Source organism: Callionymus lyra, chromosome 4, assembly GCF_982586985.1.
Source record: "Callionymus lyra chromosome 4, fCalLyr1.hap1.1, whole genome shotgun sequence".
In the NCBI taxonomy this organism is placed as follows: Eukaryota; Metazoa; Chordata; class Actinopteri; order Syngnathiformes; family Callionymidae; genus Callionymus; species Callionymus lyra.
The window spans coordinates 32,814,050-32,834,921 of record NC_141821.1 but is presented as its reverse complement, the minus strand read 5'-3'; the positions used below and the strand labels follow the sequence as shown (position 1 = coordinate 32,834,921).

General features: G+C 37.9%; 4 protein-coding genes across 4 annotated transcripts; 2 read left to right on the top strand and 2 right to left on the bottom strand.

The window, feature by feature from the left end:
- Positions 1–1,316: 1,316 nt before the first annotated feature.
- On the top strand, positions 1,317–9,240 carry kpna1 (karyopherin alpha 1 (importin alpha 5)). The gene is made up of 14 exons (XM_087789884.1): positions 1,317–1,390; positions 2,419–2,552; positions 2,722–2,835; positions 3,157–3,256; positions 3,382–3,476; positions 3,670–3,801; positions 4,649–4,737; positions 4,976–5,075; positions 5,191–5,354; positions 5,430–5,508; positions 5,580–5,705; positions 5,770–5,897; positions 6,617–6,792; positions 7,575–9,240. The coding sequence occupies exons 2-14, from the start codon at positions 2,427–2,429 to the stop codon at positions 7,760–7,762; spliced, it is 1,617 nt and encodes a 538-aa protein (XP_087646010.1). The 5' UTR covers positions 1,317–1,390; positions 2,419–2,426; the 3' UTR covers positions 7,763–9,240.
- Positions 9,241–9,748: 508 nt separating this feature from the next.
- Positions 9,749–13,290, bottom strand: fam162a (family with sequence similarity 162 member A). The gene is made up of 5 exons (XM_087789885.1): positions 13,165–13,290; positions 11,927–12,043; positions 11,349–11,463; positions 10,848–10,956; positions 9,749–10,262 (listed from the first exon to the last, which is right to left on the bottom strand). The coding sequence occupies exons 1-5, from the start codon at positions 13,205–13,207 to the stop codon at positions 10,206–10,208; spliced, it is 441 nt and encodes a 146-aa protein (XP_087646011.1). The 5' UTR covers positions 13,208–13,290; the 3' UTR covers positions 9,749–10,205.
- A 67-nt stretch (positions 13,291–13,357) lies between these two features.
- Positions 13,358–15,685, top strand: mix23 (mitochondrial matrix import factor 23). The gene is made up of 5 exons (XM_087788259.1): positions 13,358–13,451; positions 14,883–15,008; positions 15,082–15,228; positions 15,303–15,362; positions 15,415–15,685. The coding sequence occupies exons 1-5, from the start codon at positions 13,398–13,400 to the stop codon at positions 15,475–15,477; spliced, it is 450 nt and encodes a 149-aa protein (XP_087644385.1). The 5' UTR covers positions 13,358–13,397; the 3' UTR covers positions 15,478–15,685.
- Positions 15,686–16,347: 662 nt separating this feature from the next.
- On the bottom strand, positions 16,348–17,515 carry cst14a.2 (cystatin 14a, tandem duplicate 2). Its single transcript, XM_087788260.1, has 3 exons — positions 17,363–17,515; positions 17,185–17,286; positions 16,348–16,599 (listed from the first exon to the last, which is right to left on the bottom strand). The coding sequence occupies exons 1-3, from the start codon at positions 17,429–17,431 to the stop codon at positions 16,471–16,473; spliced, it is 300 nt and encodes a 99-aa protein (XP_087644386.1). The 5' UTR covers positions 17,432–17,515; the 3' UTR covers positions 16,348–16,470.
- Positions 17,516–20,872: the final 3,357 nt, after the last annotated feature.

Here is a 20,872-nt window from a genome sequence, read left to right as displayed (position 1 = left end):
TCAGTGCTTCAAGTTACTAATTTACCGTTTTATTCTTGTTAAACTCCAGTTTAAGATGTTTCAAATAAGCCCCTGATCGTCTTTTTTAATAAAGTATTTGCATTAATAACTGTGTATGTAAAATATAAACATTTACACCAGAGCTCGTCTGCACTAATTTAAATAAAAGTATGTGATCCATGTCAGAAATGTTTAAATGAATGAATATAAACTGTAAATCCAGTTTAAATTCATGTTTTCTTTTTAATTGTTTTTTTCTGATCGTGGAGAGAAAAATCAAAGACTTTCATTTAAATATGATTTAATGATGTAAATGAGGGCCTGGAAAGGGACGAACATGGCTGCGATGGATCTAAGTTGATTGGGATGTACAAAGGATAAGTGCTTTTATTTAGTGTGTACGTGCAGATTCATACATCTGAATATTTTTGTACGTGCAACATTTTTTAGTTTTTAGTGTCCGACCGTATTTAGTAGAAGTTCAATGAACTTCTTTGTACATGAGGCCCCTGGTTCTTAATTTCAGAGTTATTCATGGTCAGGCTCCTCCTTACATCACTGATCTGATCCAGCCTTACACCCCAGCTCGGGCTCTTAGGTCTGTGGATCAGAATCTACTGATGGTTCCACACACAATCTTCTGAACCAGAGGAGAGAAATCCTACCAGACTGTTGTTCCCAAGCTTTGGAACGATCTTCCTCTCTCTCTGTGTTTGATGGATCTACTGACTCCTTTAAGAAGCATCTTAAGACAATCTTATTTATGCAGGCTTTTCCCGGATTTTCTGGGACTCTTGCGTTTGTCTCTATGTTGTCTTGGCCTTTTAGTTTTTAAAATCTGTATGTATTTTTAACTGTGTATTGTTTGGATTATTCAAGTGCTTTGTGACTGTGGTCTAGAAAGGCGATTTACAAAAACTTATACTAACCGACTTACTTATATCTTACAAGAGAGAATTATGAAAAAAAAAAATAAAAAATAAGAAAGAAAATGGATGCAGTGGGAAGATAATTCTGGAGAAAAAGGTTTTTTTTTTAATTAATCACATTTTAAATGTATTTAAATGGAATGGAATTGAATTAATTACATTTTAAATGAGGTAATTCAAGTGGAAATCTTGGGCAGTTTTGATATATTTTATTGTGAAGCCAGTCTAGGACCCATTTTTTATTTGTATATTTTTCTTTCGCTATATAAACGATATGTTTACTGTTTAATAAACACATAGCTTTTCACGGAGGAGAGACATTTTTTTCCTATTACGCTTCCGGTCTGAGGGCGGAGTCTAAACGTATCTTGCGGACTTCGGGGCATGCGCACTAAAATACCGGCGACGGCAGAAGTGACTGTGGCCTAAAGATAAAGGATTACAGAGCCCGATTATTTCAGGTAAGATTTCGACAATTCACCTCTAAATGTATCATGTTGTGAATTAACTGTTATTAACAACACATGTGTATCATACTTGTATTAATCCGATACATTTTCTCGAATCTTCTGCGTTTTGTGAACGATGACAGCCGTCATGCTAACAGCGGAGCTAACAGTGTTTGTTTCATAACAGCTTTTTTTCCCCTCTAAATTGTGCTGGTAACGTATATTACATTCGCCGTTTTTCAAGGTTAAAATGGTTTAAATATAATGGAATAATTTACTTGTTTTATAACAGTCCAATAACAAGGCTGTGTTCTTAAGTGCCCTTATTCTGTTAATCACAATATATTACATCGATATATTATTCTGTTAGTTGTTGTGTAAGGTATGTCAAAATGTATTTAATTTGTTTATTTGTTTTGATATTGAGATATTCACAACGTAAATCATTTGCAGCAAGCAGTACTGACTACTGCGTATGTTGTATCTTCGTATTAAGGTATGCGTGTAGAATGTGGTTAATGGACAAAAAATGCACAAGTTAAATTATATTTGCACAGTTTTACGTATGTATGTAACGTGTTGTATGTATTTTTAATTATTTCAGGTTTTAAGTATTTATTTGGTTGATGCGATTTGACAATTCGCATCCATAATGTATTCAAAATGACACAATTCAAAATGCATCCTGACGTTCTTCATAGAGGCCATGGTTGTTGGGTCACCCTGTCTTTATTTGTCTAAAGTCATATGGTCCTAAGTTTCCCTGCTGAAGAAGTGCATTTTTTTTGTTTGATGCCAATCAGAAACATTGCAAGTTGAAGTTAGAAGTAGCTCCTGCTGTCACACACATCCTCTACATCTATTGCACAAACTACATATTTCTTTTGAATAACCAAGGGCAAAAGCCAAGGGCAGCCATTTATAGTTTGTATCAAAATTATCTTCCTTTTTTACAATACTTAAAACGGTCTTACCTTGTGTTTATGATGTTTTGATGTGGTCTAGTCTTCTTTTTTTTAACCGTTTCTTCGTTCGCACAGGCTGCACAATGAGTCAAAGTAAGGACAATGCGCGACTCAAAAGCTACAAAAACAAGTCCCTCAACACAGATGAAATGAGAAGAAGGAGGGAAGAGGAAGGCCTGCAGCTTCGTAAACAAAAGAAAGATGAACAGGTGAGGGTGGTCTGGTTCAGATGTCACAAAGTTATATGGGAACAAAACTGGTGACGCAACCATAGGGCAATTACATATATCAAATTGTCTGTATATGTCCCCCTAGAATACATACTCTCAGTCTGCTATCTACAGTCTCATATTTTTCTTCTTACTCCTTTTTCCACAGCTGTTCAAGAGAAGAAATGTTGACACAGCACAGGAGGATGGCAACTTGGATGAAGATGGGATGGCAGATAGTGGCTACCTGGAGTCCCAGGCCAACAATATGGACCCACTCATGGTAGAGGACATTAGTGGAGGCTCTTTTGTAGTCTCATAAGAAATAATTGCGAACTATTTAGGACATTAGAATTCAACTTTATCGTCATTGCATCCAACAAGAAGTGCTTGAGCAAGAATTTATAATAAATGTACAATTAAAAGGAGATATAAACATGAATATACAAGCTATGTACAGACTATCAGCAAGTTAGAATGATGTTAACAGCACTGCACTATAAATTAGTTTATGTTTCTTTTCTCTCTGAAGTTTCCTTATTCTTGTGGTGTCAAGTGAAAGAATGCAGTTAAAATATTGAAGATGATGTCATTCTTTGTCCAGGGTGGAGTCATCTCCGAAGACATGATTCAAATGATCTTCTCTGGTACTCCTGAGCAGCAGCTTATTGGGACCCAGCGATTTCGGAAACTACTTTCGAAAGGTGAGATATATATATATATATATAATATATATATTATATACAGTATATACTTTTTTTTTTCAGTGTTTTTGAGAGGTTTCCATAAATTGTTGCTGTCTTCATGAAATGTCACTTCTTTTCAATAGAGCCCAATCCTCCCATTGATGAAGTCATTGCTACTTCTGGGGTAGTTGAGTGCTTTGTGGAGTTCTTAAAGCGAAGAGAAAATTGCACACTGCAGGTAACTCAAGCAATTAAGAGTGAGCGTAGACATTTCCACACTAATGTGGACTATAGATTACTGTTATTTTTTTGAAAGGTGTATTTTTCCACTTTAAGTAAAAAAAAGAAAAGCTGAAGTTAGTGTTTCAGTATGCCAACATACATTTAATGTCGTCGTCCCCCCCCCCCCCCCCCCCCCCCTCTGTCTATAGTTCGAGGCAGCCTGGGTGTTGACGAACATTGCATCAGGGACTTCCCACCAGACGCGCGTAGTCATCCAGGCTGGTGCGGTTCCCATTTTCATTGAGATGCTCAGCTCGGACTTTGAGGACGTGCAGGAACAGGTGAGATCGACAATTGCAACTTAAAGCTAAATGAGACAAGCACCTTGGGCCTCATGTACTTAGAAGTATGTGAATTTCCTATAAAAACAGGCGTACACATAAACCCAGAAAGTGGTGTAATAAAATATTCATGTATATGAATATAAATCTGTGACTCAGAAACTTTAAGTAGTAGTGATGACGATGTGAAGGTCGTCTGATCATTTCTGTGCTTCATTAGAATTTGGGGCTCAGCTGAACAACACATGCCCGTGTACTCCTATTACCTTAATAGAAATGGAAGCTTTTTCTGTTTTAAGTACATGTTCGTCTTGGGCTACGATCACTTGATCACATGAGGGAAACCGGTTTTGAACTTGTGAACAAAGAGATTTTGACAGCCACATGCAGATTCTCTTCAGTGAAATGAAGTTTGTTTTATCTTAGTTGTTTCAAGACTGGAGGAGATGACAGCAGAGATCTATGACAGTCTATATTGATCTAATAATGGTAGATATCAGTAGTCTTGTCAGTACATATTTTTTTTATACATATCAAAAATACAGAGGATAAACTATTTTTTAAATTTCTTTTATATAAACTGTGTTCATGGAAGCTCTCGCTCTGTTTAACGACTTGTTTTCACTTCTTGAACAATTATCTTCTTGACAATATGTCCCTAGATGAAATCATTAGTTTATAGTTAAACCCAGCCTGTAACCTAGTGAATATGACCGATCTGATTTTGTTTTCATAAAATCATATATAATTAACTAATTGATGTAATTTCATAGTTGAGTTTCTCACTTGTTTGTTTTATCAGCTGGATGTTGATTTGACCTAAAGATTTTTTTTTTTGTGCCTCCAGGCTGTGTGGGCTTTGGGGAACATCGCAGGAGACAGTACTGAATGCAGGGACTTTGTCATTGACTGCAACATTCTGCCATCTTTGATTCAGTAAGTGTTATTGTAATTTCTTTCTGAATTTTAATATATGTTTTTTGCTATCTCTGCCTGTTAACATTTGAATAAAAATATATGTTTTTAAGTTGACGTCATATAGAGCCTCACATGTGTTCTTTGATTAAAGATATGACACAGATTTAAAATTAGTATATATCATCCTTAGCCCTTAGCCCCCATTTGGCATATATTTTCCCATTTTGGCTGATTAGGCTCCACAAATCTTTTGCAGACTGCTTGCCAAACAAAATCGTCTAACAATGATGAGGAACGCTGTGTGGGCACTTTCAAACCTGTGCAGAGGGAAAAACCCTCCTCCAGACTTTACAAAGGTACAATCACAGACTCTACCGAGAGTTGAGTCTTAACTCTGGTCCTCATCTGTCAACTTCCCAAACTAAAACTGTGTCTGCTGTTTAAAATCTCTCCATCCTCCCTACGTTGCAGGTTTCTCCGTGCTTGAACGTGTTATCCTGGCTCCTTTTCGTCAACGACATAGACATCATGGCTGATGCATGTTGGGCACTCTCCTATTTATCTGATGGTCCCAACGATAAGATCCAGGCTGTTATTGACTCTGGAGTCTGTCGCAGGCTGGTGGAGTTACTGATGTGAGTTGGTAGAATCCAGCAGACCTGACTTGTGCCATCTATTAACAAGACTTTGTGGTAAATGTTGTTCTTCAGGCACACTGATTATAAGGTGGTATCTCCAGCACTACGGGCAGTTGGTAACATTGTCACTGGTGATGATTTACAGACACAGGTAGATGCACAAATAACAAAAGTCAGCCCTTATTTAGGACATGCAGTCTGAAGTTTCTCTTTGTCGTTTAGGTGATCTTAAACTGCTCAGCACTTCAGTCTTTACAACACCTTCTGAGCAGCCCGAAAGAATCAATCAAGAAAGAAGCCTGCTGGACCATTTCCAACATCACAGCAGGAAACCGTGCACAGATACAGGCGAGTGTTAACATTAATGCCTTTAAAAAAACAACATTTTGATGATGTCATTCTGTCTCTGCAGTTGGTGATGGATGCTGGTCTGCTGCCTCCTCTCATCAACATCCTGCAAGTGGCAGAGTTTCGCACACGGAAAGAGGCAGCCTGGGCCATAACCAACGCCACGTCTGGAGGCTCGTCACAGCAGATCAGGTTTGACCTCTTAACAACAGTGCAAGTGTTTTAGTTACTGTGTGCACTAGAGACTGACATGAGTTCAGTAAGAGTGCTGTGCTGACTGGTAAAGGTGCAGTAGGCAACATTTTCTTGAGCAATTATTCAGTCATAATCAGTGGCTCAAAGTCACCTGAGGAACAATGAACCCAATGAGCACATCTCCTTGGTTGTTTTCAAGCTTTGAACATTTCACACCACAGTTATTTTGACCAAAATGAAGGCTATAATAATTATTCCAAATGTACTTGAATCATTTAACATTGTTAGATTTAGCAAAAAAGAACAATATCCAAGTGTTTAGAAAACAAAGTCAGATAAAAGCTTACTGTTTACTCATACAATCTTTTTGCAAATAAAGAAATACAAATCTAAACCTATTTCAGAACATAAATCATGTTGACAAATTAAGCTTCATATAAGACACACTGCTGAATTTATTTACTTGAGATGCAGGAGAAGTCTGGAGGATCTTCGTTCATCATCATCTTAAACATATTTTAACCGTTATATCCCTCGTCTTGTCACTGCAGTGAGCTGCATTTAAGAACTCTTCCTTCCAAACCAAACAAATTTCTCCATGCACACAAACTACCAAATGGAGCAACTGCTCTCTTGTGTCAGTCTTTTAGCAACTGTAGAGACGATAGTCAACCAGTGTTGGATTTTCAAAAGGAACTTTTCTTTGTCATCTACAGGCACCTCGTGGAACTGGGTTGCATCAAACCTCTGTGTGACTTGCTCACTCTGATGGACTCCAAAATTGTGCAGGTGGCTCTTAATGGGCTGGAGAACATCCTCAGACTGGGCGAACTGGAAGCCAAGAGAGGTGGTGGCATCAACCCCTATTGTGCACCCATTGAAGAGGCATATGGTCAGTGCATATGTTGGAATTTATATATGCTTGACATGCGTTAATCCTTTTGATTAAAATAGTGACAGTAGGGAAGATGCATATTACATTCACACTAGTTTGAAAAATGGCTCCTAACATTATCTATTTCCCATCATTCCCCCACTGAACGTGGTACAATATGTAAAGTAAGTTATAAATATAATTAAGGTGGAAAGAGGGGTAACATTAAAAAAGATGATGTTGTTACATTTTGTATTAATAACATTTCAATTTGTCTTTGTTTCCCCTGTCTTGACCCTGAAAAAGAAAAAGTCCATCTTTTAATCTGTTGTTATTATTCATATTTATTACTAGTTACATTATACATTATTTTTATGATGGCATAATAATTCAACTCTAAATATCTTTGAACATAGGATCTATTTTCTATACTCCTCTAATTTATTCCCCATTATAAATGTGTTTCTTCTTCATACAGAACATGTGTCCCCCCTCAGGAATTGTAATTACCAGCTCCTGTTCTAACATGTACTGTAGTATACAAGGTTTTGTACAATGTATAATAGGAAAAATATAATACAACAATGGTTAAAGATGAATCAATAAACTCATATTACATAATTATAATGGATCATCAAAGCGTCACAAGTGCCAGATATGAAAGTGTTATAGTCTTCAAAAGCTGTGTCAGGGTGATATGGTCTAATTCACTTTCTTAAGATTCAGTATTTGGCTCTAAATGTTGAGGTGAAACTGTGCAGCTTTAAAGGGGGTCACTAATCATGTGTTTGTCAACACAGGCCTGGACAAGCTGGAGTACCTGCAGGGCCATGAGAACCAGGATGTGTACCAGAAAGCGTACGACCTTGTGGAGCGCTACTTCAACACGGAGGAAGAAGATGCGTCCCTGGCTCCCGCCGTGGACTTGCAGCAGCAACAGTTCCTCTTCCAGCAGTGCGAGGCCCCGATGGAAGGCTTCCAGCTATAATCCTGAAAATGTTCTTCATCCGTGCTTCACCTTCGTCCTCTGCTCATCTCTCTCCCACCTGTGTGAGGGCACCAGACCCCCCGCCTCTCCCTGTCCCTCTCCAGAGAGAATGACTTTATCATTAACATGATTGAAACATAGAGGCGTGTGCGCGTCCATCGTGTGTGGATCAAGTTCTGCAGTTTTGTTGCCCAGTTTGAGGGCTTCACGTGTTCTGCCCCATGTCTGATGTTTCTCATCCTCCAATCCGGCCACCTAAAATAACTCCTTTGATTTCAGCCTAATCCGATGTCCCCCAATGATTGACCCCAGATTGTCAGAGTAAAGCACTAACGGCTCACAGGCAGAAATGGACAATCTAACACAACAACCGGAGAAAAGATGAATCCACTGGATGTACAACGCGACAGTGACACCACTTGGTCACTGCACTGAACCACCTACAGTTTACTGACCTCATAATAGCACTTAACTAAGATTGAAAGCCTTCAACAGTCTCCTGCACCATTAGACCACTTGTGGACAAATTAGAATGTCCGTGTGTCTTTAGAAGACGAGACTTATCCGAAACAATGCTGGCTGCTTCTGATCCCTCCTGGATCACATATCATGCATTCCCCTCATCTAGTTATTGCACCTCCGACCAGCACAGGCTCGTGGACAGCCTCCTGCCTCTGGTGTGATGCAAGTACCCCCATGGAACCATGGGTAAATGGCTGTCTTCCCTCGCACTGAGACGATTGGACAGACTTGGACAAGACTAAACCGACTTTGTAACTATGGAAACTGTCCGGTAGCAGACCAGCGGGGATTTTTATTCTCCACTTTTTTCATTTAATTTGCAGCACTTTAGTTCAGGACTGATGCCTGCACGTATTGGATAAACTTACGGGATGTGGACTCGGCTCTTCCTATCTCAGGATGCAACGTGTAAAGAGGAGTTTTCGGTTCTTCCCACCCGTCAGATATGACGAGGATTCACTTCAGTTCAGCTCCGTCCAGGGGAGTGAAGAGCGTCGTAGACTGGAACTGTTCGCACACTAATTACAATCAGACCTGGCTGCCTCAGCAAAGCTTCTCCCAACTCTCTCTGACCCCTATTCAGACTGAGAATTTGGCTACGGAGCAGTTTATTTCATTTTGGTTTCTAATTTGAAGCCAAGTCATCGACATATGAACCAGCATCTTTATTTTTATTCATTTAAAGAGGTTGCATCCTGATACGTCACTGACGGTGCCATAATACTGAACCCACAAAAAAACTTCCAGATAATTTCAAGGAAAAAAAATGGATCCAAATCAAACTTGAAATAGGAAATCTGAATGTTTACCAGGTTCTCTCTTAGCAGCTTAAATCTAATCTGTCAGCGTCTCTATGAGAGACCGCTAGCGCTACATGTTCATGACCCTCGGTGTTATTGAGTTTGTGCAACTGTTCCCGGTTATGTCATTTGCATAAAAGCCGTTTAATGAACAAATTGAATCTGATTATTTGTGATAATGGAGTTGATGTGTAGATAGAAGAACCTTTATGGGATCTATTCAATTGTTTCAACCATTTGTGAAGTTTATAAATGGTTTTAAGAGACATAGCTTGAGCTGCATGGTTACTCCACGTCAATCAAGAACTATTCAGCTCACTGGTATTTTTTACTTGGTCTTTGGCTTCCATCATTTATTTTCTGAGCTGAATGTCATGCTTTCTCATTTGAAACTGCTTGAGGTAGATTGGAATTCAAAAACTATAGTAAAAAGGTCTTTGTGGACGATTTGCACAAACAAACCTCCTTTGAATCTTTCATTTGTCTGAAGTGGTGCTTTGAATCATGTATTTCAGTCATTAAAATTGAGCGTGAAATGTTTAAGGATAGCAAATTGATCATTGAAATGATTGTCATTTACTTTTGTCCTTTTAATTTAAAGCGTCTGAGCTCACTGTCTGGATTTTTTTGTGGACACCTACTCAACACAAGAATCATTCAGATGCAAGATTTCAAATAGTATCCTTTATTTTAATTTTACACACAGGTCACATGATCTATAAACACATCCCTAAAATTCTTTTTTTCAAACTTAAATAATACAAGGGAATTGGATTCAAGTGAATATGTTGCAGTCATTTAAAGTTATGACACCTTGGTGTGTTAATATGTGAAGCCAAATTACATTCGACAACTGAGATTCACTGACGTTCCTCAATACTTGTAGTTTGTCAGACGACTGCGTTACACTGACGTGAGGCAGCAGCTGATGTTACAGGTAGGTTAAATGTCTGGGGTGTTGCTGTATAACACATTGTGATTATGAAGGCTCTTCTTTTGAGAAGACTACATATTTTCACATTATTAAACCTTTCTATTAAATCAATGAGCATTGCAACAGCTGGAAGAGAACTTCACCAAGAGAAGATGTTTTGTCACAAGAAATGGTTCTTCTTGTCTCTTCAAATTGCTTTCGTCATCGAACTCTCAGCGAGGAGGGCGTCATGTTTTCTTTTGTTCTGCAAAAGAAATATTAAACATTGATGTCAGCTCCTGCCATTATTATTGTTGACCATTGATGTACTTTTTTATTATTGTAAGTAGTTAGGGTATTGGCCAGAACCTCACAATACGATACATTACAACACTAAAATATCTGTACATGAATATAAAATTAGAACATGTTTGGTGCCAGTATTGTAAACACGACACAGGTTTTTTGTGGTATTGACAGTATAGAATAGAATGAATGAAATAAATATCATGAGATGATTAAAATACAATGAGACTTTTAAATTAAAGTGGACAAAGTATAATGAAGTAAAATGAAATAGGAGTGTTGCGCTATATCAAGAGACGAAACAAATCATGTATCAGGTCAAAACATTTCAATATATTTTACATGTGTATTAACTCATCAACAAATGCACTTGTGATGATATATTCCAATTTACTAGGTTATTTTTGGCCTGAGGCAGCACAAAGATTTGACAGAAAACAAACCCGTTCTTGAAGCACTAATCTGCTATGTGCAAGAGCAGATGATCAACAATAGAGCTACTAATGAAGTCACGAGTGCAACATTGATTCATCTCCACACTCACCCGTTTGCCAACGATCACCACCAAAATACAGCCTGCTATTGTCCCCGCCATCATTATGTAGCAGACTTTCACTCTTGCTTTGTCTTTTGCAGCAGCTATCATTGATATCCTGTGGCAGATAGACATGAGAACAAACATCAGCAAGGAGAGAACCTACAGTCATAAACAGAAGTTATTTTCCACTGGCTCCTCCAGGTGTTAACAGCATCTCTCCATCAAAGTCTGAAGAGACTTTTGAAGTCAACCATCACATGTGAGCAGACACTGTTGAGGGGCTCTCTGGAGTACTTATTAAATCAAATGTAGTGGCCTGAGAATCTGCAGTTGGGAATAAACTGCCAGACAGATTATCATGGCAGCAGATCAAAAGCTTCCTCCACCCTGATCTTCTCAACACCATCAAGCTTGTTGTGTTCCTTTTACTCAATTAAACAAACAAACAAACCAACGACCAATCAGATGGAAGCATCTTTGGCAGCCAAACAGGAAGATGCTACTCACGGCACTAGTTCTGGGATCTCCGCAACAGATTTGTAGCGGCCCGTCCAGACCAGAATCTTCTTGTCCATCTCGGAGGGGCTGTGGCCGGGGACCTTAAAGCCCAAAGGTGAAGTCCCTGCAGGAGAGCACAAAAAACAAGCAGAAAGAACTGTGAATCTTTCTCAAATAGTTCAGACTTCAAGAAGCCCCAGTGAGGCTCTGCTTCATCCCAAACAGTGACCCCACATCCTGTATGCAGGCTTCCTTTGGGACGGTAAGAAGATCTACAGTACAAACAATCATTTTCTATTGACATTTTGGTCAAAGAATACAAACAATATCCCAGGAAAGTTTAATGCATATTATTTGTCTGTAATTATTTTAAATTACTTTTTTATTTTGCGTTTGTTTTTTTCCAAACAGCTTTGTCATGACATCACTGTTACAGACAAGCTCTAAGCAACAACAAAAAAAATCAAACTTGATTATGTTTAGTTTTACCATTTCTCAATGTTTATTTTCCATCCGGTTGTTAAACATAGCAACAATAATGACTTTTGATTAAATATTTTGATTTAGACGCTGATGGAGTAAACTACCATTGGCAGGGACTGTTGGTGGGGCTGACGCTTTGACTTCCTGTGGTTTACTGCACATCCCTCTGTGTTGAGTCCATGCCATCGGCGTCATCGGAGTCAACCACCTGCACCTACGACCTGCGAAGAAGAAGCAGGAATCAGACCTCAAATTAGAGTTCTTTACAAGGTCCCGATCTCCCCTAAAAACAAGAGCTAAACAAATTACAAAATTATAACTTGCAATACAGGCTGTAAGTAACAAATGGCACATACAGTTAGGTGTGTATTGGCAAGAATCTGGCAATACGATACGCATCATGATACAGGGTCATTGATACGATACATTACCATGTGTAGGAACAAGGATATATATTTGTAGTATTGTAAAGTACTTGACACTAATGTTGCAGAATCCGCATGACTCTTTAAAAAGACGTAACTGCTTTCATTTGTTTTGAAACCAAAATAGGCCAAAACAAACATCAGCTTTAAAAAAAACAACTGCTGGAGTCAAATGTGTCCTCTCGTCCTTAGATATCGGTGGTATCTTTCAGGATTTCATTGATCCTTTAGCTGGAGAGGAAGTAATGACTGCTGCCACCTAGCGCCCGTTTGATTGCAACACAAAAATGAATAAACGCTGTGATTATGTGAATGTTAATTGTGAATAAAATGTTTAAAAATAAAAAATAAAATAAAAATATTAACCCTTTAAATATTTAGGGCAAAGAATAAAATTTGATTTGAAGCATTAGTCTCAAAATGATGTATAAGTGATATATCGACGTATGGATAGTTTCACACGCAATAAAACATAATCTTATTCTCAATTTCATTCTAATATTTATAAAAACAAATGACAGACTGTTGAACATATGCGTTTGGGAAAAAGGTACACACAAGTAATACAATACATTATTTAATAGTATTATCATTCTGCTCTCTTTTTGTTGCCAATAGAGATTAACTTATTCATTTGTATTGTTGAATGAATTTCATATTAAGGTTAACATTTCTGTAATGACTTTATTTTTCTATGATTCGGATCATTTATTATTATATTCACAAGAAACAATGCAAACGCAGGTGTCATGCGATGACGTGATATTACACAACATAATAAGGAAATAGTATCTATAATAATGCTCAGGTGCGGCCATAACGCCATGCATGGCACGTAAGTGACCACTTAGTTGCCGTTTTAATTCACAAATACTTGGAGTAGTTTAAACTAAAAGTAGGGAAAAGTCTACACGTACCTGTGAAGTTTCCGAGGGAAAGACAGGTCCTGGCGAAACTCATGGCTGGTCCTGAACTCTAGTTACTGAACTGATCCTGACTGCTGCTTCTGAAAGTCAACCCACCAGCACCAGCTGTTAGGGCCTCGCGCTGTTTATTTAGTACACTGACGTGAACGCCTGATTAAAAAGAAAAGTCTAACGCCAGGCACCTTCTTGGACAGCCTCGTTCCGTCAACAGGGTCCTGTCTGTCATGGCGGCGTCCGGAGGAACAACTTTAAACTGTGAGGACTTTGCAATGTTTCAGGTAACCTGCACATGTGTGGATTAAAAAAGATGTTAGGAATCAAAGTTGTATGCAGGCGTTGTGTCTTCTGTGCGCGCGAGGCCGTCTTGCTGTGCGCGTCACTCGCGGTGACCTCAGCGTGGAGTTTGAATCAACACAGAACACGAGTCGTCCATTAACAAATTCGCGTCAATCTTTTCAAGCATCGTGCACGTTAAAATAAGTTGAAATGGCGAGGGGAATCATTGGGTGAGCATTTTAGGAGGAAAGGGAAATTGACAAGTTACACTAAGCAAGTTACGGTTCATTATCGGAATGTTGAAGTTACACAAGTGTAGTTCAGTTTGTGTCCTGAGAATAGATAACAAAAGCAACTGAGTCAGATGATCTTGTTGCAGGGAACATCCTAAAACCTTTATTCAACGGTCTAAATTCGTATACATGAGTTTAGTTTTTAATGGAAAAACTGTGTGCTCTAATTTAAAGCAAGTGAATTACCTTCATTTTGTCTATTGTACAGTATATATCAGTTATTAAAGTCATATGTTTCACATTCCAGAGGTCTCACTTAATGTACTTATTTTTTAATAGAAACTGAATTACATTTGCGAGAAAAAAACGCATCTAATGAAGATTTTTAATAAAACAAAAACAATATGTATTACAGGAAAGACAAAAAACTGCATTACAAAACTTTTCCCATCCCCAAGCTTAAATGCATGTTGTTAATTCTAACGACCTGTTTTAAGATGATGTTCCTTCAGTCTCAATTTGTATGTCGGTCACATTTTTGTCTCTATTTTCCACGATGTTAATCCACTACTTCTCTGGTTCCACTTTGATCTTGTTTATCCCCTTTTTCCAGCTATAATGGGGATTTTATACAAACCTTTGTCCCCACAAATTCTTCACATGTCCGTGATGCATGAATAACAGACATGGGGGATTTTAAGAATGATGATTCATGGGGTTTACATGTTTTTAAAAAGTGTCTCCAACATAGTTTATTTTCTTTTAGCTATTTTTTCTAGATGACCATTAAGATGGGGGGGGGGGTTTGGTTTATTTCCTTAGATAAATTCTCTCCACCTCAGTAACAGAGTTGTTTTGTATCAGTTGTACCTGATTTAATTCACAAGTTTAAGTCATTTTATTTTCATCATTAAATAATATCTAAACTAAACAAATGACAAAATAAATGTAAGTTTCTTACCAACAAAAAGCTTCTAATTGCAGCTAAGGGAAATCAAAACACTATTTGGATGTGGTGCTAAAAAAAAGTGTTAGTTTGAACACAAGAATGAGGAAATTCAACACAAGATGGACGTTTCAGACGAGTGTTGATCAATGAATGCATAAGTCGAAGACCTGCTTCATTATCATTCTGGAATCTTGTTGCGAATTCCACTGTTGGACTTGCGAAATGATGGACTGACTTGATGTGTTGGTCAGGAGGTGCTGAAGGTGATGCGATCCATAGATGACCGAATTGTCCATGCACTGAACACAAGTGTTCCCACCGTCTCCTTCTCAGGCAAAGTGGACGCGGCGCAAACATGCAAACAGCTCTATGAGTCAGTGAGTGTGATTGTTCTCCTAAGGTTTGTAGTCCTGACTATGCTTAAATCACAACATCGCTATTTCTCCACAGATGGCAGAGGCTCATCTGAGCAGAGACACAGCCATCAAGAGCTGTATAGCACAGACATCAGATGTGGTTCAACAACTGCGAGAAAAGAGAACAAAAGATGAAGAAAACTTGACTCTTATCAAACTTCTTAGGAATGAACAGACCAAAGTAAGACTGGAAGTCAATAAAGCTACTGGTTAAAAATGGAGTTAAAATGGTATTTATCGTTCTACCTCTTGCAGCTAAAGCTAATGCGTTCGGAGCTGAACGTGGAGGAGGTCGTCAAAGACAGAAGTCTGAAGGTGAAATTATTACTTTAGTCACTTTACAACTTGTCTGACTGTTATGTTTCAGATTTTCAACGAAAGATGTCGAATCCACTACACGCCACCAAAAATGGATTTACACGGAATGTGAACAGAGTGAAGCATATATGCGTACGTGAGTTGAGGCGGATTTATTCTGGGACTCCAACAACACGTCTCCTTTTCATGTTCCATGTTCCATCCCTTGAAGCTTCCACTGTGTAAAGAGAAATGTAAAAGAAAAACATTTTTAAGAAAACTAGCTGTGTTAGGTTTGACGGTAAACTTTGTGTCTGAAAATAAAAATGCTTCCGAGTCAACATTGTCACTTTTTGTAAGTGGTAAATTTACAAAACTTGTAGAAACACGTTTCTCTTGCACTTATTAGTTGAACTGTAATGATAACCTGTAAGACTTCTTTTTTTTAACTCGTGTGGTGGGAAAAAAAGGTTTTTAGGTAAAGCTTTTTATCATAATGTAAAAGAACTGTATACATTCTTTTTGTTCCAATTGTCATTGTTTACATTATTTAACTATCTTTGTAGGTCAAAATTAGTTTATCAAAACAAAGTTTAATCGGGTTCTCTGCATCTTGTCTGATGCACTCTACAATTCTCACACCCAAATCTTTATTGCAGATCATAATTCAGTTGCAATGACATGCATAGAGCTCCAAGTCATGTTGACAGATGTGTAATTTTCATTTTCTCTCCATGGTCAGTCTCCAACCCTTACTCAGACGGTTCAAGGCTACAATTAAGTTGTTAGATCATGTAAAAGATGCAGAGGAGCTGATCTTTAGTTTCATGCTCACAGGAGACAAGAAATGGTTCTTTGTCAATACCCACTATTTTAAAGTAAAATGTCTGCCTTGAAAGTTTTTTGGTTTTCGTCGACTAGTTTGAGCCAAAAAAATGCACCGAATACACTGAGTCATGGGTGGTAATGACAATGTACGGAAAATAAGTGCATCAGTCATGTATAATAAAAGCAAACATTTTAATTTTTTTCGTTTAATAAAAACCACACAGACGTATAAAACTGTTAACTTCTCAAACAGTTAAAACTGTTAACATGGTTAGCAGGGAGCTGCGTTTCAATCTCTTTAGAAGTATTCCAGTTCATCCTCGGCTTTCTTGGAGTGGACTGCGTTAGAGAGCGACGGCGGTTCCCCGGTATAAGGGAGAGGCTTGTGGACGCGAATGTGGACATGGTCGCCTCCTCCCACGTGAACCTGTGGTGGGAGGCAGAAATATTTCAGTAACTGATCCATCATTTCAAACAAATATGGAGTTCACGGTCACCGTTAATTTTGAAAAATTGTAAATAAAAACTAACACTCATGGATTGGAATTTGTACAAATATAAACTCAACAAATGCATTCACAAGGCCATTTTTTATTTTTCATTAAGTTTCTATAACACATGTGCCTTTTATTGCTATTGTTTGTTGTTGGCACATGTAAACAGACACGTATGATCCTGGGTGTTGTCATCAGTGAGTCATTGACTTGTGTGTCTGGGTCAACTCATGATTGATGCTCGTGCACTGATGTTGTGTTGACTTAAATCTCATGCCAATGCAAGGTACTTTACTGCACCCTTTCTTGAGCCTCACACTACCATTAGATGGTCTCACGGTTCTCATGAGCACCTGGCCCCCCAATAATCGCGTCTGTCAACTTATTATTGTAAATAAAAACATGGACAAATATGAAGTACACGTGATCCTGCTTGTCATCGTATAACAAGTACGGTTTTGGTGGACATCAACACAGGAACACAACTATGCTGACACACTCGTGGACTGGAGCTGTACCTTCACGAAGTAGTTGGTTCCGGCCACGACCTGGGTCTTGAAGCTCTTGGCCGTGAACTCGCTGAAAGTCTTCCCAGTGAGTTTCTCGGTGTGCGGCTTCATCTGCAGGAAAAACAGTCCAGTCAGCGGCTTCCCTTTGTCTGGGCGGGTAAACCAGCCCCATATCTGATCTACTCACGTCATCACACATTTTCTGGATCTCGGCATCCGCCGGTTTGGCTTCTCCTGTTCCTCCGCAGCACTTCATCTTGTCTGTTGGACGTAGACAACAAGAAGAGTCAAATCAACTGCAGGGCGTCTGGAAACAGCAGCGCTTTATCAGAGCAGGTTCTTTTATCACGTGACGCACAGGGCCAGCTCAAACCATTAACCTGGGGGTAACCGGAAAAGACAATTTTATACAATGTATCAAATATTCGGAAGATATGTTATTTTTTCCATTCCAATCGTTCTTGAATAATTATTGAACAACTATTTAAAAAAAAAAATGTATGCTGCTTTGATGGGATAAGTTCCTTATTTTATCTACATGGTAGATGGTTCCCCCCCCTCTTATTCTATTGACGCTTATCCAGTATTGCCACACCTAAAACTTATGGTAAGTTACGTGATTTAGATCAGGAGGTTCGTGAGTCACTCGCTGCTGCTGACAAGTTCAACTTTATTCTTGCGCCTGAAATCTGGGAGGGACTGGTATTTTTTTTTAAAACATAAAAAAAAAGAAGCTGTTGATACATTTACCAGGATTGTGTCGTATCCGTTAACATGTAGGAAAACTGCAAGAAATATCAGATGTGTACGTTTAATCAAGCAGTATGAAAACTTTATTCGAGGAATAAAATCTAACCCAAGACATCTAACCATAAGTAATCTCACTTAGAAGTTCTAAATAAAAGCTCCTGTATCATTAACACATTCAACACAGCTTTTCTAACTTCTTAATGGAAAATAAGAACTATTTAGAAATTAGCATTGCTTTACTTTTTTCAATTTGACATGTTTGGCATTTAAAAGGTACTTTTTTTTTCAAACCAACCAAATCTGACTTTAATCTATGAACTTTTTCTTTACATACAATCTATATCGTCCCATAGAAAACACTGAAAAAACAATCCCACTGCAGACAGGGATCTGTCATCATGTGTATTTAACAGTATTCGGTTCTATCTGTATGGAAAAAAACAGACTTTCACACAAATGAAGAAGTCACATTCTTTTGCTGCCTTGACTAAGGTGTGGTCAATACTCCCTCACCAAAACCAAAAAACATGACATCTATGATAGATTACTGTTCCAACAACAACAACAAAAAATGCAAACCACACAGATACAACCTCAATATTGCATTACAACAATTATAAGGTGTTATTTTTTCGCTGTCTTAACATGGACAAAAAAGTATAGCCTGTGTGTTAAAGGCTCAATTTGTGATATTTAAAAAAGCGTTTATGTCCAAGGTTTCTGAATGGTGTGACTATAATGTCATAGATTCTAGAGTTTTTTCTGTGTACATATTTGTTTATAAAACGAGAAAAAGTCTCTTTTTGTATCATCAGGAAAAATATCATGAAATGCATATTCTTTGCTGCCCATCAGAAGCAATAGCAACATACAATTTACTAAAGAAAGCCTCTTATTGAGATGCAACTTGGTGGGACAATTAATTTGATTCCATTTGCACCTAATGTGAAATATTCTCAGGTGTAAAGTCTAATTGTGTAACAGTATTGTTAATGGCTCTTATTAATATATCACTTTCAATTTCCCCTCAGTAATTTTCTATAAGTCATGCATTCAACCATGTCTCGATCACACTGATGGAAGGAAGCTGCTACAAAGCACGCTCAAAAATCAAGGTTTAAGTGTCCTCGACAAAATGCCACACACAAATCTGGAGCTGGGATTCAACCGTCAACCTCTCACTCACAAGCCAACGAATCAAATGTTGCAGAACAAGGTTACAGAATTTTACAAGAGAATCAAATTTGACTTTCTGACATTTCAAGTATTTTTGGAAACCCACATTTGTTTTATTTAATCCATTATCATCTTTCCCGTGAATTCTGTTAAACTAGATAATCATTGAACATGGTCAACATTTTGTTGCAAGAAACTAAATGACTTCACTTGTTGAGAAGTCTTTGGCCCTGTTAACATTAAAATGTAATGATCTACATGGCTGTGAAATCAAAGTTTGTTTTAATCCACTGCTATTTCTGTAAGTCAGACCTTTTACTTTAAACCCAAAGCAAACACTCTCTACATCACGTGTATATTCAAGCATCAGTTTTCAGTTGTATCAGTGAGCAGAAGAAAGTGTTTTGACAGGTATTGATAGATGTCCGTACACCGCAGGAGAATTGCTTCTCTGTAAAGGACAGGGTGTTGTTACAGTTACAGTTTTATGATGGATTTCTAAACTTCCCTTTTGTTGGTCACCCCACAGCGCTCTGACAAAGAATCACAAGGCGTTCACTTGTCAAAAGGAACCTGCACAAACAGAGTAAGACTTCTGTTAGAAAAACATTTGCTGATTTAGGTTTTACTGTTGAAGTCCTAACATGCAGCAATGCTCACTTTAATGTATGGTCCTTGAAGTCAATGGGCCAGTTGCCAATCCCATTTTTGTCATCCAGGGTCAGGTCATCCGTATACTTTTATGAAAATGTATACATTAACAAATATATTTTGGAAATTTTCAAAAAGTCTTAAATGTCCGATAGTAAACAAAATAAAGATCAGTTTGCGCTTTTGCCAGTAGTATCTTTGTTTCTGCTCTTTCAGTTACTTAAGAGAAAGGCCTCGTTATCATTTGGCAAAGGACGCTTCAAGCCTCTTCTATACTCCAGTGAGTGGTGGCTCTACGAGGGAAAATTCAGGTTGTTCTTTGGTAATATGATGTTAATGATGTACCTGTTTTCTCTGAAGGCTTTTAAATGTATATACTGTACAGTGATGAAGGACAGACATGTTGAATAAATCATTGAATTTTATCGAACTCTTAGCTAAACTGGGGGTTTATATATCACGGGGACAAGATCAGTTAAACTTTATTTTATCTTTACTTTATAGAAAACTTTAATTACAATAATAGTTGAACACATCGAGTGCAAAATATGAACACAAGTATAAAAAGAAAATGATACAAATTGGTATTTTGACCAAAGTTTTGCTACATTTCTTTCCTGAAATCCACCTTGTAATACTACACGATGTAGGGAACAGGATAATTCAGTTTTTTAATCAAAGTTTTCCAGATCCTACAAAAATGTTTTGAACAACACAAACTGAAGATCCAGATTAAAACTAGGATTAGATTACACGATCCAATTTCAGAATTATTTTTCCCCTTAGAATCAGAATCAGAAAACTTTTGTTACCATTGCTGTAAACACTGAAATTTGTTTGTGGTGGTGACATAAAGTAGAATGACAAATAAATATTGAAAATATATATATGTTTAATACAAATAAATGAAACAAAATACATTCAATTTAATTAAGTAATATTCATGATTTGGACAGCAGATGGGTGGAAAGAATTCTTAACCCGGGATCTTGAAATGGTCCATATTAATCTCGGTCTCCTGCTGGACAGGAGCAGGTGGAACAGGGGTTGTCTCGGGTGAGAGAGTTCCTGCAGAGATGCAGGGCAGCCAAACACCTTCTCAGCAGAACAGATAATCCAC

Bases quoted from the DNA above. Each gene is read 5' to 3' on its own strand.
- kpna1 (XM_087789884.1), top strand. From the start codon at position 2,427: ATGAGTCAAAGTAAGGACAATGCGCGACTCAAAAGCTACAAAAACAAG. The intron at 5,509-5,579 runs GTAGATGCACAA...TTTGTCGTTTAG, and splicing joins GTGATGATTTACAGACACAG to GTGATCTTAAACTGCTCAGC. The intron at 5,706-5,769 runs GCGAGTGTTAAC...CTGTCTCTGCAG, and splicing joins GAAACCGTGCACAGATACAG to TTGGTGATGGATGCTGGTCT.
- cst14a.2 (XM_087788260.1), bottom strand. From the start codon at position 17,431: ATGAAGTGCTGCGGAGGAACAGGAGAAGCCAAACCGGCGGATGCCGAG. The intron at 17,287-17,362 runs GTGAGTAGATCA...TTTTTCCTGCAG, and splicing joins TCCAGAAAATGTGTGATGAC to ATGAAGCCGCACACCGAGAA. The intron at 16,600-17,184 runs GTACAGCTCCAG...CTCCCACCACAG, and splicing joins GAACCAACTACTTCGTGAAG to GTTCACGTGGGAGGAGGCGA.
- fam162a (XM_087789885.1), bottom strand. From the start codon at position 13,207: ATGAGTTTCGCCAGGACCTGTCTTTCCCTCGGAAACTTCACAG. The intron at 10,957-11,348 runs GTGAGTAGCATC...TATCTGCCACAG, and splicing joins GAGATCCCAGAACTAGTGCC to GATATCAATGATAGCTGCTG. The intron at 10,263-10,847 runs GTGAGTGTGGAG...TTTCTTTTGCAG, and splicing joins TGGTGATCGTTGGCAAACGG to AACAAAAGAAAACATGACGC.
- mix23 (XM_087788259.1), top strand. From the start codon at position 13,398: ATGGCGGCGTCCGGAGGAACAACTTTAAACTGTGAGGACTTTGCAATG. The intron at 15,009-15,081 runs GTGAGTGTGATT...ATTTCTCCACAG, and splicing joins GCAAACAGCTCTATGAGTCA to ATGGCAGAGGCTCATCTGAG. The intron at 15,229-15,302 runs GTAAGACTGGAA...TACCTCTTGCAG, and splicing joins TTAGGAATGAACAGACCAAA to CTAAAGCTAATGCGTTCGGA.